Source organism: Anabrus simplex, chromosome 3 (assembly GCF_040414725.1).
Source record: "Anabrus simplex isolate iqAnaSimp1 chromosome 3, ASM4041472v1, whole genome shotgun sequence".
NCBI lineage: Eukaryota > Metazoa > Arthropoda > Insecta > Orthoptera > Tettigoniidae > Anabrus > Anabrus simplex.
Genome location: NC_090267.1, coordinates 505,850,219 through 505,868,777, shown reverse-complemented (window position 1 = coordinate 505,868,777; position 18,559 = coordinate 505,850,219). Strand labels below are relative to the sequence as shown.

General features: G+C 39.5%; 1 protein-coding gene across 1 annotated transcript in view; it reads left to right on the top strand.

The window, feature by feature from the left end:
- The window catches only part of LOC136866885 (death domain-associated protein 6), a 282,179-nt gene that overhangs the window by 110,830 nt on the left and 152,790 nt on the right, over positions 1-18,559 (top strand). Inside the window, exon 4 of the mRNA XM_067143978.2 lies at positions 7,051-7,136. Coding sequence (XP_067000079.1) covers positions 7,051-7,136 — 86 coding nt within the window. The remainder of the gene's footprint in view (positions 1-7,050; positions 7,137-18,559) is intronic.

Here is an 18,559-nt window from a genome sequence, read left to right as displayed (position 1 = left end):
GAAAATAAGTAAGTCCAAAACAAAAGTAATGGTGTGCAGTCGAACGAAGGCAGGTGATGCAGAAAATATTAGATTAGGAAATGAAGTCTTAAAGGAAGTAGATGAATATTGTTACTTGGGTAGTAAAATAACTAACGATGGCAGAAGTAAGGAGGACATAAAATGCAGACTAGCACAAGCAAGGAAGAGCTTTCTTAAGAAAAGAAATTTGCTCACTTCAAAGATTGATATCGGAATTAGAAAGATGTTTTTGAAGACTTTTGTGTGGAGCGTGGCATTGTATGGAAGTGAAACATGGACGATAACTAGCTCAGAAAGAAAGAGAATAGAAGCTTTTGAAATGTGGTGCTACAGAAGAATGCTGAAGGTGAGATGGATAGATCGAATCACGAATGAAGAGATACTGAATCGAATTGGTGAGAGGAGATCGATTTGGCTAAATTTGACGAGAAGAAGAAATAGAATGATAGGACACATCTTAAGACACCCAGGACTTGTTCAGTTGGTTTTTGAAGGAAGTGTAGGTGGTAAGAACGGTAGGGGTAGACCAAGGTATGAATATGACAAGCAGATTAGAGCAGATGTAGAATGCAATAGTTACGTAGAAATGAAAAGGTTAGCACAGGATAGGGTGGCATGGAGAGCTGCATCAAACCAGTCTATGGACTGATGACTCAAACAACAACAACAACATGGATTACTACCCTCTGCGAATTGCTGCATATAGATACATGTTTGGTTCCATTACTTTCTTTCTTCTGGTTCCCTCAATGGACCTCTCATCAGTCCCAAACTGTTTCTGATTGGACAACTTGCCATTGTATCTTTAAATAATTAATGTGTCATATAGATTACTACCCTCTGCGAATTGCTGCATATAGATACCCCCACATTCGTAACAAATATTAGGCCCTGCAAAATACAGAATAACTCGTACAATACGAAATTAGAACACTTGACACGCTTACTGATTTGAAGAAACTGCTGATCTTTTGTTGTCTTCCTTTGACATTAATTTTTTTAATAATTAACTTGCGCAGATGCCTCAAATGTTCGCAACATATAGATATGTTTTCATCATTGTTTTCTTCAATGTATATAATGACGGTGTTCAGACGGTCTTTAATTTCACTAATTTTTGGCTTAGGGTTATTAAGATCACCTACTTCATCCTGGTAATATCAGAGCTTTCTGCAGCGATCACACTTTCAACGATCTCCTCTTCTGTACATTTTACAACGTTGCACTCATAACTCAGCGTTATACTGTAATTTAATTTAGGTATTATTATTATTAAACAAGTTGCCTGGATTAAGCGAAGTCCGAATTAATGAGGTTCTACTGTATGTGTCAGTACTGTACTACTGTGCATCCTTATATCTGGCTCTATAATAAAGTTTCTCTCTGCAAGCTCTTGTTACTTTATTTGTTGGCATGTCTTTGTAATATATTCTTACCGGGCGAGTTGGCCGTGCGGTTAGGAGCACGCAGCTGTGAGCTCGCATCCGGGAGCTAGTGGGTTCGAGCCCCACTGTCGGCAGCCCTGAAAATAGTTTTCCATGGTTTTCCATTTTCACACCAGGCAAATGCTGGGTCTGTACCCTAATTAAGGCCACAGCCGCTTCCTTCCCATTCCTGGGCCTTTACTGTCCCATCGTTGCCATAAGACCTATCTGTGTCGGTGCGACGTAAAGCAACTAGAAAAAAAAATATATATATACACATATATTCTCTGTTAATGCCTAGGTAAGTACAGTAATCAGTAATATTTATTGTAATGAGTAGAATATATCGCACCCCTCCTCGTATCCTGAAGACTAACATAAGTAAAAAAATGTTTGATTTTGAGTTATTGCATTCGTGTCTGTCTGTTAGGTCATCAGCCCAGAGGCTGGTTTGATCCTCAAATAGCACCACCAAAGGCTATACAGTTTTAGAGAAACTGCAAAAACCAATGGCAGAGCCCAAATGAGGCGTACTAGGCAAGATGAGGAGTAAGGTAGTTTGCCCTTGCTTTCCTCACTGGACCAGAAGGTGCCACTGCAGCACGATTGATCCTATGAGCAACACCTTTCATAACACTCAGACACTAGTTGTGCCCCAAATGTCATTACTCAGCACAACCCATACCCCAGCAGCTTCCATATTGTCACAGCCATGGATGAGACTGGGACTTCGGTGGAAGCTACACTTTGCTCTGGCCTGTGCCAAGAGATGGATACAAAAATACTGCATCCATCAAGAAATGGCAACAGGCAGATTCATATAAACTGTTAAAGTTTAGTCTATGTCCTCAAAGAGTACCATAAATTGAATCGTATTTTTATCCTTGCTACGGCCTATGTTTGTTTTCTATTCACAGTAAAGTTACAACTCAAATACTAGAAGACTGCCACATATCAGTTATGGTAGTTTTCTTTTGTGTCGTACCTGTCTGATAATTATATTCAACATTTGAAGGTCTGTTTATTGTCCAATTGCTTGGCCAAATGGTAAGCGTACTGCTCTTTGGTTCAGAGAACCCCAGGTTTAAATCCTGGCCAGTCTGAGAATTTTAACTTAATATGGTTAATTCCTCTTATCTCTGGGATTGAGTGTTTGTGTTCGTCGTAATACATACAGTACACCACACTATCAATCATCACAAAATGGTGAATACATATATTGTTAGCTTCAGGAAGGGTATCTAGTTATAAAACTGGGCCAGATATACATTAACTGCTGACCCTAATAAATTTGGGTCTTAGCCAAGAAAAAAGAATTCAAAGGTATCTTTACTACATCTGTTAGTCGGTTCTTTATTCTCAAATAACTGAGTAGAATCAATGTTATTAAATTAATACTAGCATTGCAGCTGTGACTAAACCAGTAAAAGGTATTTGTAATCATTATTCCATGTACAAGAGTATGGTATAGAACTGTGGGAAAATTCGTTAAAATACAAATTCAGTTAAATTATTGATTAACACTTTGGCCGCAAGTGTTACTATTCCCACGAACACTTAATAAAAAATGGCCGTAAGTCAAATTTTCCTTATATGACTTAAAATTTATGAACTTCTATTATAATATGTTCATAAAGTGTTAAACTGTTGTAATGCTTAATGTCAGAGGAACATTGTATTCAAGTATCATTATTCTGAAATATTATTTAGTATTTTTCCCATTGATTCAAACCTTTGAGAGCTTCTCCTGAAAAACGATTGTTTTTGACTTGTGGCAATCTTCTTCCAGGGGTGCGATATATAGAGTAATACTAATGAAATTCTTGAGCTTGCAGTTTATGTATATCAGGCTGAACCATGCTTAGTACTAGCCTTAGACCTGCCTCCATATGCTGACTGGTACAGTCAATACAGTAATAATTATTAAATTAATGTTGTATGGTCCACCTTTTTCAATAATTGAATTACATTACTAACCTAGGGACTAGTTTCGGCCTTGGCTGGCCATCTTCAGCCTTAATGTAACACATCTAATAACTAAACAAATGTAAAGACATACAATTGACATGTAAACTAATGTACAATGTTTCAATTCAATACGGATCAAAACCATGAAGTTTATATCCTATGATGGTACAGTCATGTCACATATAGAGAGATAGGGACAAGAAATATGAGAATGTTTAGAAAACAATACAAAGGGCACTAGGAAAGTTTTGCAATACGCAAAAACGTTTGGCTGGACACCCCTGTTATGGTAAGGGATGAAAAGAGGGGTGAAAACCAGTCTAGAAGACAGCAAGGCACGGCCTTCACACCAGTTGTTACCAAGCCGTGGGATTGAAAGCAAGTTAAGATGTCAGTGTGGTCTAAAGGTGAATATCGCGCAATTATCCGCTACAATTTTACTCGTGGATTAACTGTTGACCAGTGCCTGGAGGAAATGACTCCTGTGCTGAGGAAAGACTGTCCACATCGGACATTAATTTTCTGCTGGTACAAAGAGTTCTAGAGGGGAAATTTTGGGGTTGAAGACAATCCACGTTCTGGGCGACCGTCTGAATCAGTGACTGAGGAAAACATTGAAGCTGTGAGGAAAATGTTGCAGCAAGAGAGGCGGTTGGCATATCGGCAGGTAGAAGAGACCCTCCACATCCCTGTACCAGCTGATCATTCAGTTCTACGTGACCATCTCCACGTTAGAAAGGTTTGTTCCCTTTGGGTGCCCCATTCACTTTCAGAGGAACAAAGGGCACATCTAGGGAAATGGTGCCGAAAAATGCTAAAACAGTTTGAAAATGGTACTTTGCGTAACGTCAATAGCATCGTTACAGGTGACGAAACTTGGCTTTATTATTACGATGTCCCAACAAAATCCCAGAACAAGGTGTGGCTGTTTGAAGATGAGGGTACTCCTGTGACTATGCGAATGTCAAGGTCAGTGAAGAAAACGATGATTGCAGTATTCTTCACTAATCGGGGCATGCTGATTCAGGTTGTGTTAGAAACACAAGGGACAGTTACTGCGAAGTGGTACAGTGAGACTTGTCTGCCTCGGGTCATCCAGACTCTCAAGCAGCTCCGTCCAAGGGCATGGCTCAACACTTGGCTCTGGCATCACGACAATGCTCCAGCACATCGTGCTAATGTAACAAGGGATTTTCTTGCCAGATCACCGGGCGAGTTGGCCATGCGGTTAGAGGCGCGTGGCTGTGAGCTTGCATCCGGGAGATAGTGGGTCCAAATCCCACTGTCGGCAGCCCTGAAGATGGTTTTTGGTGGTTTCCCATTTTCACACCAGGCAAATGCTGGGGCTGTACCTTAATTAAGGCCACGGCCGCTTCCTTCCAATTCCTGGGCCTTTCCTATCCTATCGTCACCATAAGACCTATCTGTGTCGGTGCGACGTAAAGCCATTAGCAAAAACAAAATTCTCGCCAGATCAGGGTTAACTGTGCTTGATCACCCTCCATACAGTCCTGATCTTGCTCCATGTGACTTCGCAGTCTTCCCAGAAGTGAAGATGAAGCTGAAAGGGCGGCGTTTTGCATCCGACGAGGAGCTTCTGGCAGCATGGGATCAAGAGTGTGAAAATGTAACCGAAGAAAAGTGGCAGAGTTGGTTCAGTGGCTGGTTTTGACATATGAAGAAGTGTATTGACTGTGGTGGAAATTATTTTAAAAAAGTCTAAAGCGTTCACTCACATTGCAAAACTTTCCTAGTGCCCTTTGTACATCCCAGAAGCATTAATTAAAATAATTCAGATGTATGATGGTTGTGAAAGTAGTGTGCAAGTAGGAGATGGAATATCCAGTGGTTTAAAACAAGTAGAGGTGTCCGACGAGGGAGTTCTCTTTCCCCATTGCTCTTCATTTCACTCATGGATACTATTATAAAGGAACTCAAAGAAATAGATAAGGAAGATCTTAACCCCTCAAGCGTGACATTGTAAAACTGCATGCTGCACCCACAGCGTGCTTTATTTCTAGCCTACTTCCAGTGCTAAGTGCGGTGTCTAACGAATTTCGCTATAATTTTCAAACAGGTGGACGAAAAGTTATCAAAGGAACACACGATAACAATAACATATTACACTATAATACAACCTGGTTATCCCTAGACAGCTGGACATCAATACTGACACTTTGTGTGATTAGCGGGCATCCAGTTCGACAGGTGGGATTTCATCAGTAATTGGAGGCGTAACCAATGTTGTTACAAGTATTTATCAGCATACGCATTGGTTTCACGAACGATTAGATCTATCAAAACATCGTCTACAAACATTTCGTGAAAGCCAAGTGGTGTTCCTTATCATATTCCAAATATTCAACATACAGAAGTTCTGAATCTATTGCACCTGCCATATTTTGAGCAAACACAGAATTTTACTGCTTGAATCCAGGCAGTTAATTTAACTGAGAGTTTTTTTCAGATTGTTAGTCTTAATGTTGATTAGATGCTAATTTGGTTAAGATCACTGTTAAATTATTTTAACAGGCAGTTAAATGTTAACTGAGGTAGAATGAAGCCTGTAGGTATATATGATTCAGTTATGTGCTATACATGCTCAAAAACAGTATTCTCTATATCTCAAAATTTCTTACCTAATTAACAAATTGGGTGAAGCTATAAGACTGTCTAGTAATTCACAGAGACTTGCAGTGTGAATGCTGAAAAATATAACACTCAGATGTTTTGTAATGTATATCACTACCATGTATACAGGGAGTATAAATTTAAGACTCCATAGCAAAGTACAGAAGCATAGGAGCACAGAGAAGCTGGGACAGCGAGCCCAGTGCCCGCCATAACAAGCGGACGTAAGCCTCTCAAAGAAGCCGCATCATTATGCCGATAGAAACTAAACGAAACTGAACTCACCAGCTGTATACATGAACTCGACACTGAATGGGTCTTGTAAGATCATAAATGTAATAATTTTGTTACATCACGTGCTGACGAATGTGAAATACCACTTTCCTTAGCGACTTACGTGGACTGACTTGCAGCCTTGCCTGTATATCTTCTAACCTCTCCTTTGTGAGAGCTATTTCTTTTTCTTATTAATTACAGAATCACTATGCCACTTGTGAACAAGTTAATGCATGAAACATTTCGATGGTACTGTCGAACCAGTATACTGTCTACAGAATTTTCAAATGTACCTTTTAACTGGTTTCTTCTTCTTTTGCAAATAAACTTGACCGAAAATATTCTCTGCGCTGTAGTGTACTTAACCATCATGATAATAACCTCACTACACACCTTAAAAGTCCAATTTGGGGCCGATGATCTAGATATTAGGTTCCTTTTAACAACAAGCATCATCATCATCATCATCAAAAGTCCAATAGTTGCTAGTGAACTGCTGCATCAGCTGTTAAGACTTCTTATCACGCCAAGCTTGACACAAACAATATGGTGCCCAGTTTGCAAAGTCTTAAATTATACTCCCTGTATAATCAGTTCTAGCACTAATCAGCTGCCATAAAGTTCCTCCATGTTCGGTGGGCCTTCCTTCAATGTATGTATTTATGATTGATTAACTGTGTATAATATAATTTCTACTTGTGAAATAGTTCACCGGTTTATTTTTTTCTAGATACTGCACCGAAAAATCAAGAAGCTTGAAGAGAAAGAAGTTTCTTGGGATGACGACAATGATTCAGCATACATACAGCTTCAAAGGTAATGACATTATTAACAAATATATTTTCTTATTAATGTTAATAGAAGTGTCATCTACTCTATTGAGTATGGCCCCAGGGGCTCTCAACTTGCGAGCGTGGGTTGGCGACCACGAGGCCTTCAGCTGAGTTCCGGCATTGCTTCCACTTACTTGTGCCAGACTCCTCACTTTCATATATCCTATCCAACCTCCCTTGGTCAACTTTTGTTCCTTTCCGACCTTGACAGTATTGGAGCACTCAAGGCCTAGGGAGTCTTTCATTTTCGCGCCCTTCATGCCCCTTGTCTTCCTTTGGTCGATCCCTTCATTTTTCGAAGTGTTGGATCCCTTCTGTTTTTTTTTCTCTCTGATTAGTGTTATATAGAGTATGGTTGCCTAGTTGTACTTCCTCTTCAAACAATAAATACCACCACCATCACTCTACTGAGTATGGTAAATTCTGCTCTTCTGATGTATATTTGTTTTTCCTAAATTCTCTTCTTCTAACTACAGTAAGGCAGTCGATTTTTTACTTCCAAAAAGTGAGATTTTATTGCCTTAGAGCTATTTTAGGAAGTACGTTGTCATAAAATAAATAAACTTATTATTGGGAAGTGCGAAGAAGTTGCTGGAGTTTCAACAGAGCATAGGTCTAGATGGACGTGACATCTGAATCATCGCAAATTTGTACCAGAATCAGAAAGCTGCAGTGAAAGTGGAAGGAACCCTATCAGAAGAAGTAGAAAGCTCTAGAGGTGTCAGACAAGGATGTATTCTGTCCTTGCTATTATTTAATATCTATTCCGAGATGATATTGTTAGCAGCAGTTGATCAGCATGCAGATATTGGAATCCATGTGAATAAAGTTATGCAGGCGACACAATAGCCCGCCTGGTGGTCATGATCATTAAGGCATTGAAGTCTAAACGATCTGACACCGTAGTTAGCCGGTTCGAGTCCCATTGGTCGAAAATTTTTCACCATCAGAATGTTGGTGGGAGAGGTGGTGGTATACAATTTCTAATCGCTAGATTGCATGCCAAAAGCCTGGATTAAATTCCAACCTCTCCGCAGTGCTAATATGTAGTGAGGCCATATGTCACTGTTGATGGTGATTCGTTCGTCGGATGATGGGGACGTTAAGTCTTGGGCAGGCCCCTTGGTGCTATTCGACAGGAGGAGGCTATGTACCAGCACTGGTACTATCATATATCACATCATATATCATTAACTCCTCTGATGATGTTGACGTAAGGAAGGGCATTGGCTCATAAAAACCCACCACGACAGATTCATCTCTCCGCATACCCGAGCCTGTAGAGAAACGGGACAAGGGTTGGGCAAACAAACATGCAGACAACACAGTGCTTTCAGCTGCAAATATAGATCTACAAGAACTATCGAATGAGATACATGTGGCTTGTACTAGGTGTGATCTAAAATTAAATAATTAAAAAGACTAAATTAATGGTAGTCAGCAAAGACCAATACACTGGAACCTTGAGTCTCCATTTTTGGAGGGACCACAGAGAAAAACATGTACAGATGGTGTCCCGACATAAACAATCAACACTGCCCCACTCCAGTACTGAAAAGAAGGGGTGAGAGTGAAGGGGTAGTGTTGAAGGCCAATCCAGTACAAAACAAGGGCGAAGGGAGTGAAGGGTTAGTGTTGAAGGCACAATGACTCACCTTCTCGCTTAACGCATTGCTGCATGGACTGCATGTAGACAGCCCGCTACAAGACTTTGTTGTGATCGAAATGGGCACAGTGGCGGATGTATTGAAGTATACAGCATTAGGTTACCTACTCGTCCGGCCCCGCGGTGTAGGGGGCAATGTGTCCGGCCGCCCCGGGTTCGATTCCCGGCTGGGTCAGGGGGTTTTCATTGTAAATGATTAATATCTCTGGCCTGGGGACCACGTGTTTGTGTAGTCCTTAACGTTCCTCACATTCAAAACGCAACACCCCAGCAGGTTCGTATATTGTGCAAGTAGGGGCATTTTAATATAAAAAATTATAAAAGTAACCTACTCTGATAATTACAGTATTAAGAGGTAAAGGAGGTTTTTAACCGAAAAGTATTTTATACTAGTTAGGAATATTTTATAGCTGCATTATATCAGGTTGTAATTTGAAAATATCTTTTACTGGTTCGTAACTTTGTTCTGGACTTTACTGAAGTTGTATCATCATAATTTACCACCTCGGATATAAAATTACGATAAATTCTATAAACAGAAAATTAATATGCTAAAATAAGATATTGATGTATAACTGTGTAAGCATTTCTTTATAAAAATAACTAAAGATATATTTTACTTCTTGAGCAATAAGAAAATACATCTGAAAATTATTTAATATAATTCAAATTCAATTTGCATAAAATACAAAGTCTTGTCATTACAACAAAAATGCTATTATAGCAACATCTCAACATAACTAATTATTATAAAATTAACACACTTTTACAGAAATATCTTATCAAAAATATGAACGTATCGCATCTTCCTCGAAAATATGTAAATAAAATGTACGGTAAAATAATAAACATAATGCACTGTCTGTACATACATAATTTCAAGAAAAGAAAAAATGGAAATTAACTCAGAACTAATTGTGAAATGGGTATTAAATAACCAATGAGTTGTGTCAAATACTGACTTTACAACAATTGTTAGTGACGGGTTCCTCCTCCCTCCCAAAAAGCCCCGTTCCTGTTTATCACTTGCTCTAGCCGCTTGGGAATGGAATCTATTAGATGTTGAGAAAAATCTGGTTCATTCCTTAGATTCGCCAAAACTCGATGACAGTCCATTAACAGAGCTGCTCTTGTCCTCTCCTGACCTGGAACCCACATGTTTACCATTCGTGCCCAAACACGTTCTATTATATTTAAGTCAGCCGACTTGGGAGGCCAGTCAAGCACGTGAACGTCAGAATGCTGTTTGAAGAAAGCTTCATTTACATGTGCAGTGTTAACAGAGCATTTATCTTGCACAAACCTGATAACAGAAACTTCTTCTATGGGGTAAATAGCTCGAACACTTGGAAAAACGGCACCCTCTAAAATGTCCACATATTCACAAGCAGTCATATGACCTGAAACCAGTAAATGAGGTTAAAGACCTCGGGATATTATTAGACCGAAAACTCACCTTCACTCCACATATACAGAAGGTAGTTGCTGAGTCTTACAGGACATTAGGATTTGTGATGAGGAATGTTAAACCCTTTAAACTCCTAAAAACCTGTATACACCTCTACAGCTCTCTCGTCAGGCCCAAAGTAGAATACGCAAACGTTATATGGAATCCAGCAAACAAAATATATATTGCACAGATCAAAAAAATCCTAAAGAGATATTTAAAATACTTACATTTCAAAAAAACCAGTAATTATCCACACGTACCATACAACGAACTTCTCCTAAATTTTGAAATAGAAAGCTTGGAACTGAGGAGACAAAAGGATAACATGAAGTTTCTGTACAAAACTGTAAACTCTATTATTGATAACCCTGACTTTTTATGCCTCTTGAGCTTCCACGTGCCCCGCTTTAATGCGAGGACAAATGTAACTTTTCATAATAAAAAGGTCAGAACAACCGCTCACAAAAATTCCCCACTCTACAGGCTATGCAATGTCTACAACAGTGCAGTTCGGAAAAATAATTCTTTAGACTTCTGTGTACCTCTAGACCTGTTTTTACAACAATTCACCATCTCCGTGAAAACTCTGTAATGCTGATTTGAACCAAAAAATATATTATAAACATTCTACATTAAGCCCTATCCCATAAATGTAATTATAAGTGTTACAACTAAAAAAAATAATAGTTTAGGTATGAAATTACGATTTTTTTAAATTTTTTAATTTCTTTCCTCTTTCATGTAAAGATTAAATTAGACTAGATGTGAAATACTGTTCCTTTCTCATTGTCAATATAATATTAGAATATTATCATTTAACTCATGAATAATATTAGAATAGTTTAGGTATTAGCATAGGGTGTCGAAGAGGAAGTGCGACATCTTCTCCGTTCGCTCGTAAGAGAGCTCAAGAGGTTGGTGGGACACCCGCTTGGTGGCAGCACAGGCAATTGTGATGTCAACAGAGACCCTTGGCCATTAGCCCGCGTTATATTTGCCTTCGGATGTAGTAATTTTTATTGCTCATTATTGTCGCTGTCAGAGATGTTTCGACAGTTTGCATTATTAGTGTATTCACGATTGAGTTGTGTGAGAAGTGTTATGTTTTAAATACCTCGGTCTTTGTCGCTATTGTGCTATAAGGCAACATATATCAGTGCGGGAGGAAACTATCACATCATGCCCTCGTGTTTTGTACCCGGCTGCAGATCTGGATATGACCGATCATCTTCAGGTAGGCATTTCTTTAAGCCCCCTAAAGAGAGTGGTGTTTTACTGAAATGGGAGAACGCTATCCATAGAAAAGACTGAAAATTAACTCATAACTGTTTCGTTTGTGACATTCATTTTTGCGATGACTTTCTAGTAAAAGTAGACTCATTTACGGTGAATGGTGAAAGAGTGGAGATATCAAGACAGCGCTGGAAATTAAAACCAGAAGCATTTCCTCACATATTTCCTAATCTACCCAAGTATATTTCTCAGGCAGTTAAGAAACGGAACTCCCCCACGAATAGGCAATCCACACGAAGAGATTTCTCTAATAAAAGCCCTGAGCAGATCGTAGATATCAGTGATAGTGATCAACCTGTATGCTCAGTAGTTGAAGATAGCTCTAATGTCGCAGATGCTAGGAAAACAATTGCGGTATTAAAGAGGAGATTGAAGAATCAGAAACGTAATTTCATTAGAACGCAAAATCAACTCAGTGTCGCTAAAGCTAAGATACATTTGCTTGAAAAAGACATTTCTGACATAAAATCAAAGAGAAATTTCACTGAGTCAAAACAATTTGGTTCTCTCAGCAAAAAACAGAAAATTATAGTCGATACAATGTTAAAGAAATGTCGAGCGAAAAGTAAAAAAGGAATGGGATATAGTGACGAATTTCTTCTTGATGCACTTCTTTTAAAAATAAAGTCTCCCACGGGTTATCGGCACTGTTTAAATCATGACTTGCTGCCTTTGCCTTCTGAATCCCACTTGAGAAATTTGGTGAAGGGCCTAAAACGTTCGTACAGCATAAATGAGCATGCTACCGCTGCCATAGCAGATCTTTTTAATGGAAAGGAGGAACATGAACGCTTAGGGATGTTGATATTTGACGAGGTGAAGTTACGAGAAGAAATTCCCTTTAACTCGGAATCGTTGCAAGTGAATGGTTTTGTTGATTTGGGGAAATTTACTGAAGATAAAAGCAAGGGTCAGTTGGCAAATCATGCTCTAGTTTTTATGTTTGTTCCTTTTCTGTATAACTGGATACAACCCATAGCAATATATGCTAGCCGGAACGCCACCCCTGGTGATATAATTGCAAACATTCTCATTCAAGTCATCGTACAATTAGAGCAAGTAGGTGTCCGAATCATTGGTTTCACATCGGATGGTAGCCAGTCGAATAAAAAGTTGTGGAAATGCTTAGGAATATCTGGTAACATAAAGAATCTGAAGTGTTATATTTCCAATCCAGCTGACTCGAACAGAAAATTATGGGCATTTTCAGACGCGCCACATATATTTAAATGTGTAAGAAATCATTTTCATGACAAAGGACAGGTTAATTATATTGGCAATATTGTTGATTATTCATTCTACAGAAAAGTTTACGAATGTGACTCGTCTCCTGAATTTTCTGGATTGAAAGTTTGCTACAAACTGACCTCTGCCCAATTGGATCCTAATTCGTTTCAGCGAATGAATGTAAGACTGGCATTTCAACTATTCAGTAGATCAGTCGCTGATGTTATAACATTCTATAGGGGTATTAAAACACAGGGTTTAGAAGACAGTAAACAAACGGAAATTTTCACAAGCGATTTAAACTGTCTGATTGACGCATTAAATTCGTCTATTCCCACTCAAGCACTGTATAAAGGATCACAGGCACATGAATAATTAAATGGCAGAATGTTCTCAGAGATACTCTAAATTCATTCGCTTCACAAAGGACACTGGAGTCCTTAAGAGTTACCGTGGAAAGTACCTTAGAAGTGTCTGAATATTTGTGGGAACACAATTATAGCTATGTTTTGACAGGAAAATTTAATCAAGATCCCCTAGAACGTCATTTTGGTATCTTGCGATCACTAAGTTGTGATGATCATCCGTCCACTATTGACTTTCTACATTTACACACGTTGCAGTCTATTTACGTACCGTCTAAACTTGCCTTATCGTCTAACAGAAACTGTGATTACAGAGCTGAATTCCCATTGACATCTCTTGTTAATCAAATGCGTATTCTTGCAAGAGAAATTGGAAGTAAAAATCGTGCAGTGAAGACACAAGCTGTAGATGAAATCAGGGAAAAAATTGTGAACATCGAAAATGACATTCAAATACCAGACTCGGAAAACAGTTTACCCGAGTTAAGTGAGCGGAATTGTAACAAAGAGTACTTAGTGTATCATTTAGCCGGATACATAGTGAGGAATATTTCAAAAGTGATTCAGTGTGATTTATGTCGTCCTTTCCTTTTCGGCAAACCGACTGATAGTGTGCCTGCTTCCCTAACACTAATTAAAGATTACGGCTCAATGCAAAGCGCCACATATCTCACGTATGCATCGGAAACTGTTTATAATGTGTTGTTGCGAGTGGAAAATGTTGTTGCGGAAAAGCTATCGTGTATGGATAGTTTATGGGGTGATACTTTCTTCGAGTGCTTGGATAAATTAGATGTTATTAAAGTGAAGTCATCGCAGTTGGGGTGCTGTGAAGATCATGTGCTGTGTTTGCTACCAAAACTCTTATTTCACTACTTGAAATATCAATTCTTCTTCCGCACGAAGGAGATAAGAAGGGAGCTGGTTACTTCGAAGGCAGCTAAATCATCCAGGAAATATTCCAAAGTGTCCAGCAGATGAAATCATTTTCAAACGTAAGTTGCATGCTTGAGTTTCTTAGTAGATTTTGAAGTAGTAGTCCCGATAATGCCTCTGTTATCCTCTCGCTCAGACATCACTGTGGATGGCAGTGCCATCTGTGCGGCGGTCCACGGTAACTCGTGAAGACGTCGCACTTCCTCTTCGATACACTATGGTATTAGGTTATTAGACTAGTTTAGATACGAAATTATGTTTTATCTACTTGTTTCTTGTAAGGATTAGATATGTAATATTATTTATTTCTCAATGTAAATATAATATTAGAATAGTTTAGATATTAAGATATTAGACTGATTGAAACATTCAAAAACATTTGCCACTGTAATTGGGATTAGAAATCCTGTAGTGTGCAGTAAATAAATAAATAAATAAATATGTGGAGTGACCTCTATCAACTCTCCTGGACCAGCACCACCTATCCATCCCAATACGCCACATGTGACACGACCCAACTGATTAGTTACCGGGACAAAGGGCTCTTCATAACGCTTTCCAACTGGACGCCAGCACTTCAGGTGTTTACCTGGATTGGAGCAAAATACCTTTTCATCCAACCAAATTGTAATTTCCCATGGAGTAACACTTTCATGTAGTGCAAAGCCTACGCGAAGTTCTCTGTGGATAGGAAGAAGTCGGCGACTTAGGGTAGTCCGGCTTACTGGCAATTCCAATGCAGCAATCGCATTATCGATAATTGCAAACAGAGAATTGTCCATAGTTTGAATGATTCCAGCATTGAAACATGCTAATGTAGCATGATTTCTTAGATGATGTTACCGATGTCTCAAAGAATAGGTATCTGACTGTTCCGTGTATCTATGTATTTCCACTTTCTGTCGATAGAGGGCATCCCCCTCTGTCGCGAGCATGAAGGATTATTTCTCGGCGAGACCTTTTAATATCTTCTCCTAGAAGTGAATATTTTTTCTGATTAAGCTCACTAATTAAGACATGGAGCCCTCACACACAGAAGCAGCATTTTTACGTTTCAAATGGATGTTTTATAGGTTTGAAACGATGTTAAACTACTGCATCATTTGAGTGAATCGATGATTGATATTGTACTGCATTATGTGCGTGCTTCGATTTTTGATATTGACGGTAATATAACATTTTGAATTTGTATCATTTGTGTATGATCATTCTTTCTTTTCTTTTTATTACGGCCGACCGAGACCCATCCTTGTACTCGGGGGCGAGAATTGTGTGTGTGTGTTTTTTTTTGCTGGAGTGATCGTAGTGCGTCATAATCTGGGTCTCTGTTTATTGTCATGAGCTTCTCGTTGTAACATTTTGCCATCATTTGGAGGTATGATCTGTGTGTCGGCCAGAAGATCTGTTCTGGCCGTACGCAGTGTAAGGGGGTGATGATTCTACGCGTGACCGTGGGGTCACAAACGTCCTGCTGTCGTTTGACCTGGTAAGCTATATATCTGCTATTGACGCAAGACCTTATCGCTGGAATGTTGTATTGCACTCTACGAGGTGCCCTGATTTATTTATTCGGACCGAGCTGCAGAGATTATTTGCCTTAGAGGGCAATTGATTGTATGGTTGAATGAATGGGTAGGTGGATGGGCTGAGTGTTAAGATGTCGTATCGGTCTGTTAAAATAATATTTATTTGTTCTTTATCGCCCCTCATGTTCTTTTGGGAGCGAATCCTTTTGTTTCCTTATTGTGCGTCCAGGTCATTTTGTTCCTGGACGTCGCCATGTTGATTTGTTTCTTCCTTGGCCGCGTGCCGGTCCATGTTACTCTTATTGATATGTTTTACATTCATTGCTCCGTAGTGCATTCTCTTTGCTCTTCGTGCTAATTTCCTTGGTCACGGCGTTTCTCTGATTTAAACACATTATTTGGTTTATCTGCTCCTTGGTGTGTGGGATTTGAAATGTGTGGGAGGTATTGTTAAAAAAAAGGATTTAGCAAAAGATAAGGGACTCCCACGCTTGTGATTTAGTATTTTATCCTCGGTGAAGGAATGACTGAATAAAATTCGAGCAAAGAATATTCACTTCGCAGATTTGAGTAGCGAAGTCACCGATTGTATTAGCGCCTACATCTCAAGAATAACTATCCCAGGTGCATGTATGGAATGATGAGGTCACGGTACCTTGGCACAATTGTCATTCGGACTAACGCCGAGTATGTATGTATTATCTTGTTATAAATCACTGATTTTTTTCTTTAAATTGATCCTTTGATTGACGTTACATTTCAATAAACCCTTATTTATCTTTTCTCAGATTTTTACTCCTAGTAGTGTTTGTTACTAACTTGTGTTGCTTGAGGTGAATAACTTTTCCCGTTCAGGGTAATGTCTTTCGCCCTTCCTGACCGGGGTCCATGCCTAGTTTTCTCTTTCGATACTCGTATTTAACTACGTGCGTACGTTTGTTAGAGGGTGGGTGTGGCTCAGCATCCTGTTCCGGAGTAGGTCTTCTAGGAGCCTTGTTATGTGTCCTGTGATCTACCAATCCTTCTTCACCTCATTCATGCCATATTTCTATCCATCTCCATACTGTCTGAAGACTGCATGGTCTGCAGTCGCTTAAGTGTGGCCAGTATCCAGTATTCGGGTTATAGTAGGTTCAAACCCCACTGTCGGCAGCCCTGAAAATTGTTTTCCATGGTTTCCCATTTTCACACCAGGCAAATGCTGGGGCTGTACCTTAATTAAGGCCACGGCCGCTTCCTTCCAACTCCTAGCCCTTCCTTGTCCCATCATCGCCATAAGACCTATGTGTGTCGGTGCGACGTAAAGCAACTAGCAAAAAAAAAAAAAAAAAGAAAAGAAAAGACTGCATGGTATGCTTGTGCTATTGCTTGGGAGACCATGTGAGCCTCCCACATGCCAATAATACGGCCTCGATTCACCTGTGATAGGATAGGAGCCGTGTTATTACAATGTTACAGTATAACACCGGAATACACACACTGTGTATTCAGCACTACCTGTTCACTCCCTTGCGCTTCTTTTCAGTACTGGAGTGGCCTTCAACACTATCCCTTTACTCTCTCCCCTCCTTTTCAGTACTGGAGTGGGGCAGTGTTGATTGTTTATGTCGGAACACCATTAATGTGCGAGCGTGTACAATACGGGAAAACAGAAAATCTGGGAACTTATTAAAACCATTTTAAAAATTTGGCTAAACACTGTGGTAATGAAATATGTATGTACTGTAATTATAATCTTACAGAAACTCCTACATAAATTATGTGTTAAAATCTCAACACTTCAAATTCAGTTTTACCACAGAAACTGTCACTTTCCTGTGAAAATTTCCTTCTGATCAGTAACTTTGTCAGCCAAATTTGTTGTAAGTATGCTACAAAATAATGCCAAGCTAAGCAACAATCAGTCGTCAGTAGTTTTCTAGTTCTCTAATCAAGAGAAGACGAACCAGTAAACCAATTGTTCCCATGGTCAGAAGTAGGCCAAAAGTGGAAAAAAGAACAACAAGAAAAAAGAAAATAAAGCACATCCAATACAAAAATGAACAACATGTTGGCGTTTTTATTTTTGATCCCTGACTGGCCACCCTACCGTACGTAAACTCTGACTTAGTTCCTTTCTCCACTGCACGCCACTCCCGCCAACATCTTGCAGAATACAGCAAGCGTAACACACCAGTAACTTAACTTGGACATTGTTCTTGTTGATGGTTGCTATAAGTTAGTAAATGCAGTATTTTGAAATGTTTCCCAAATTAAGCGAAATGACGGTGAGCACAAGAGGAAGAGAATTAAGGAGGCAAGAGTTCATGGGTTGCCATGTAATGACCATAGTGGGAAAGCAGTTCCTTGCCTTGCATTGACAGACACTGATAAATTTTTGAAATATCATTCACAGATTTCCAGAAAGAGGACACACCTTTCTCCCTTGTGACCTTGTGTTTGAAGTATTGTACCGGTTACGACCCGTACATGAGAGTTTTTTTAGTATAAATTACATTTAATTACCACGCGTAATGTTCTGAGCACGCCTGGTTTGTTTACCATCAGCGGGGCAAGCAAACGAGTGAAGGACAGCTGTGAGCTGTGACGTAGCCACAGGGGCTAGTTAGACCACCCGCCGGTCACACACGTGTTCCCAGCCTGGACTCGTATATTCTAGACTCCACGTCACATCTTCTGGATTGTTCGACGGGGAAATTTTGTAACTCCCGTAATAATTATGCTAGCGGCTTGAGCGATATGTCATCTTGTTTGGGATCACCTGAACGTCGCAATGCTCGAGTTTGAAGTAAATCCATCGAGGGATTCAGGAGATATTCAGTCAAGCCGTATTGTGACGTAGACGTCCCGGATCGAATAAAAGGAGGGCCCACTGTAGCCTGTTCACTCAGTTACAGCTGAGTAGTCAGCGTGGACACTCTCGCTGCTACTTTCTTCGTGTAG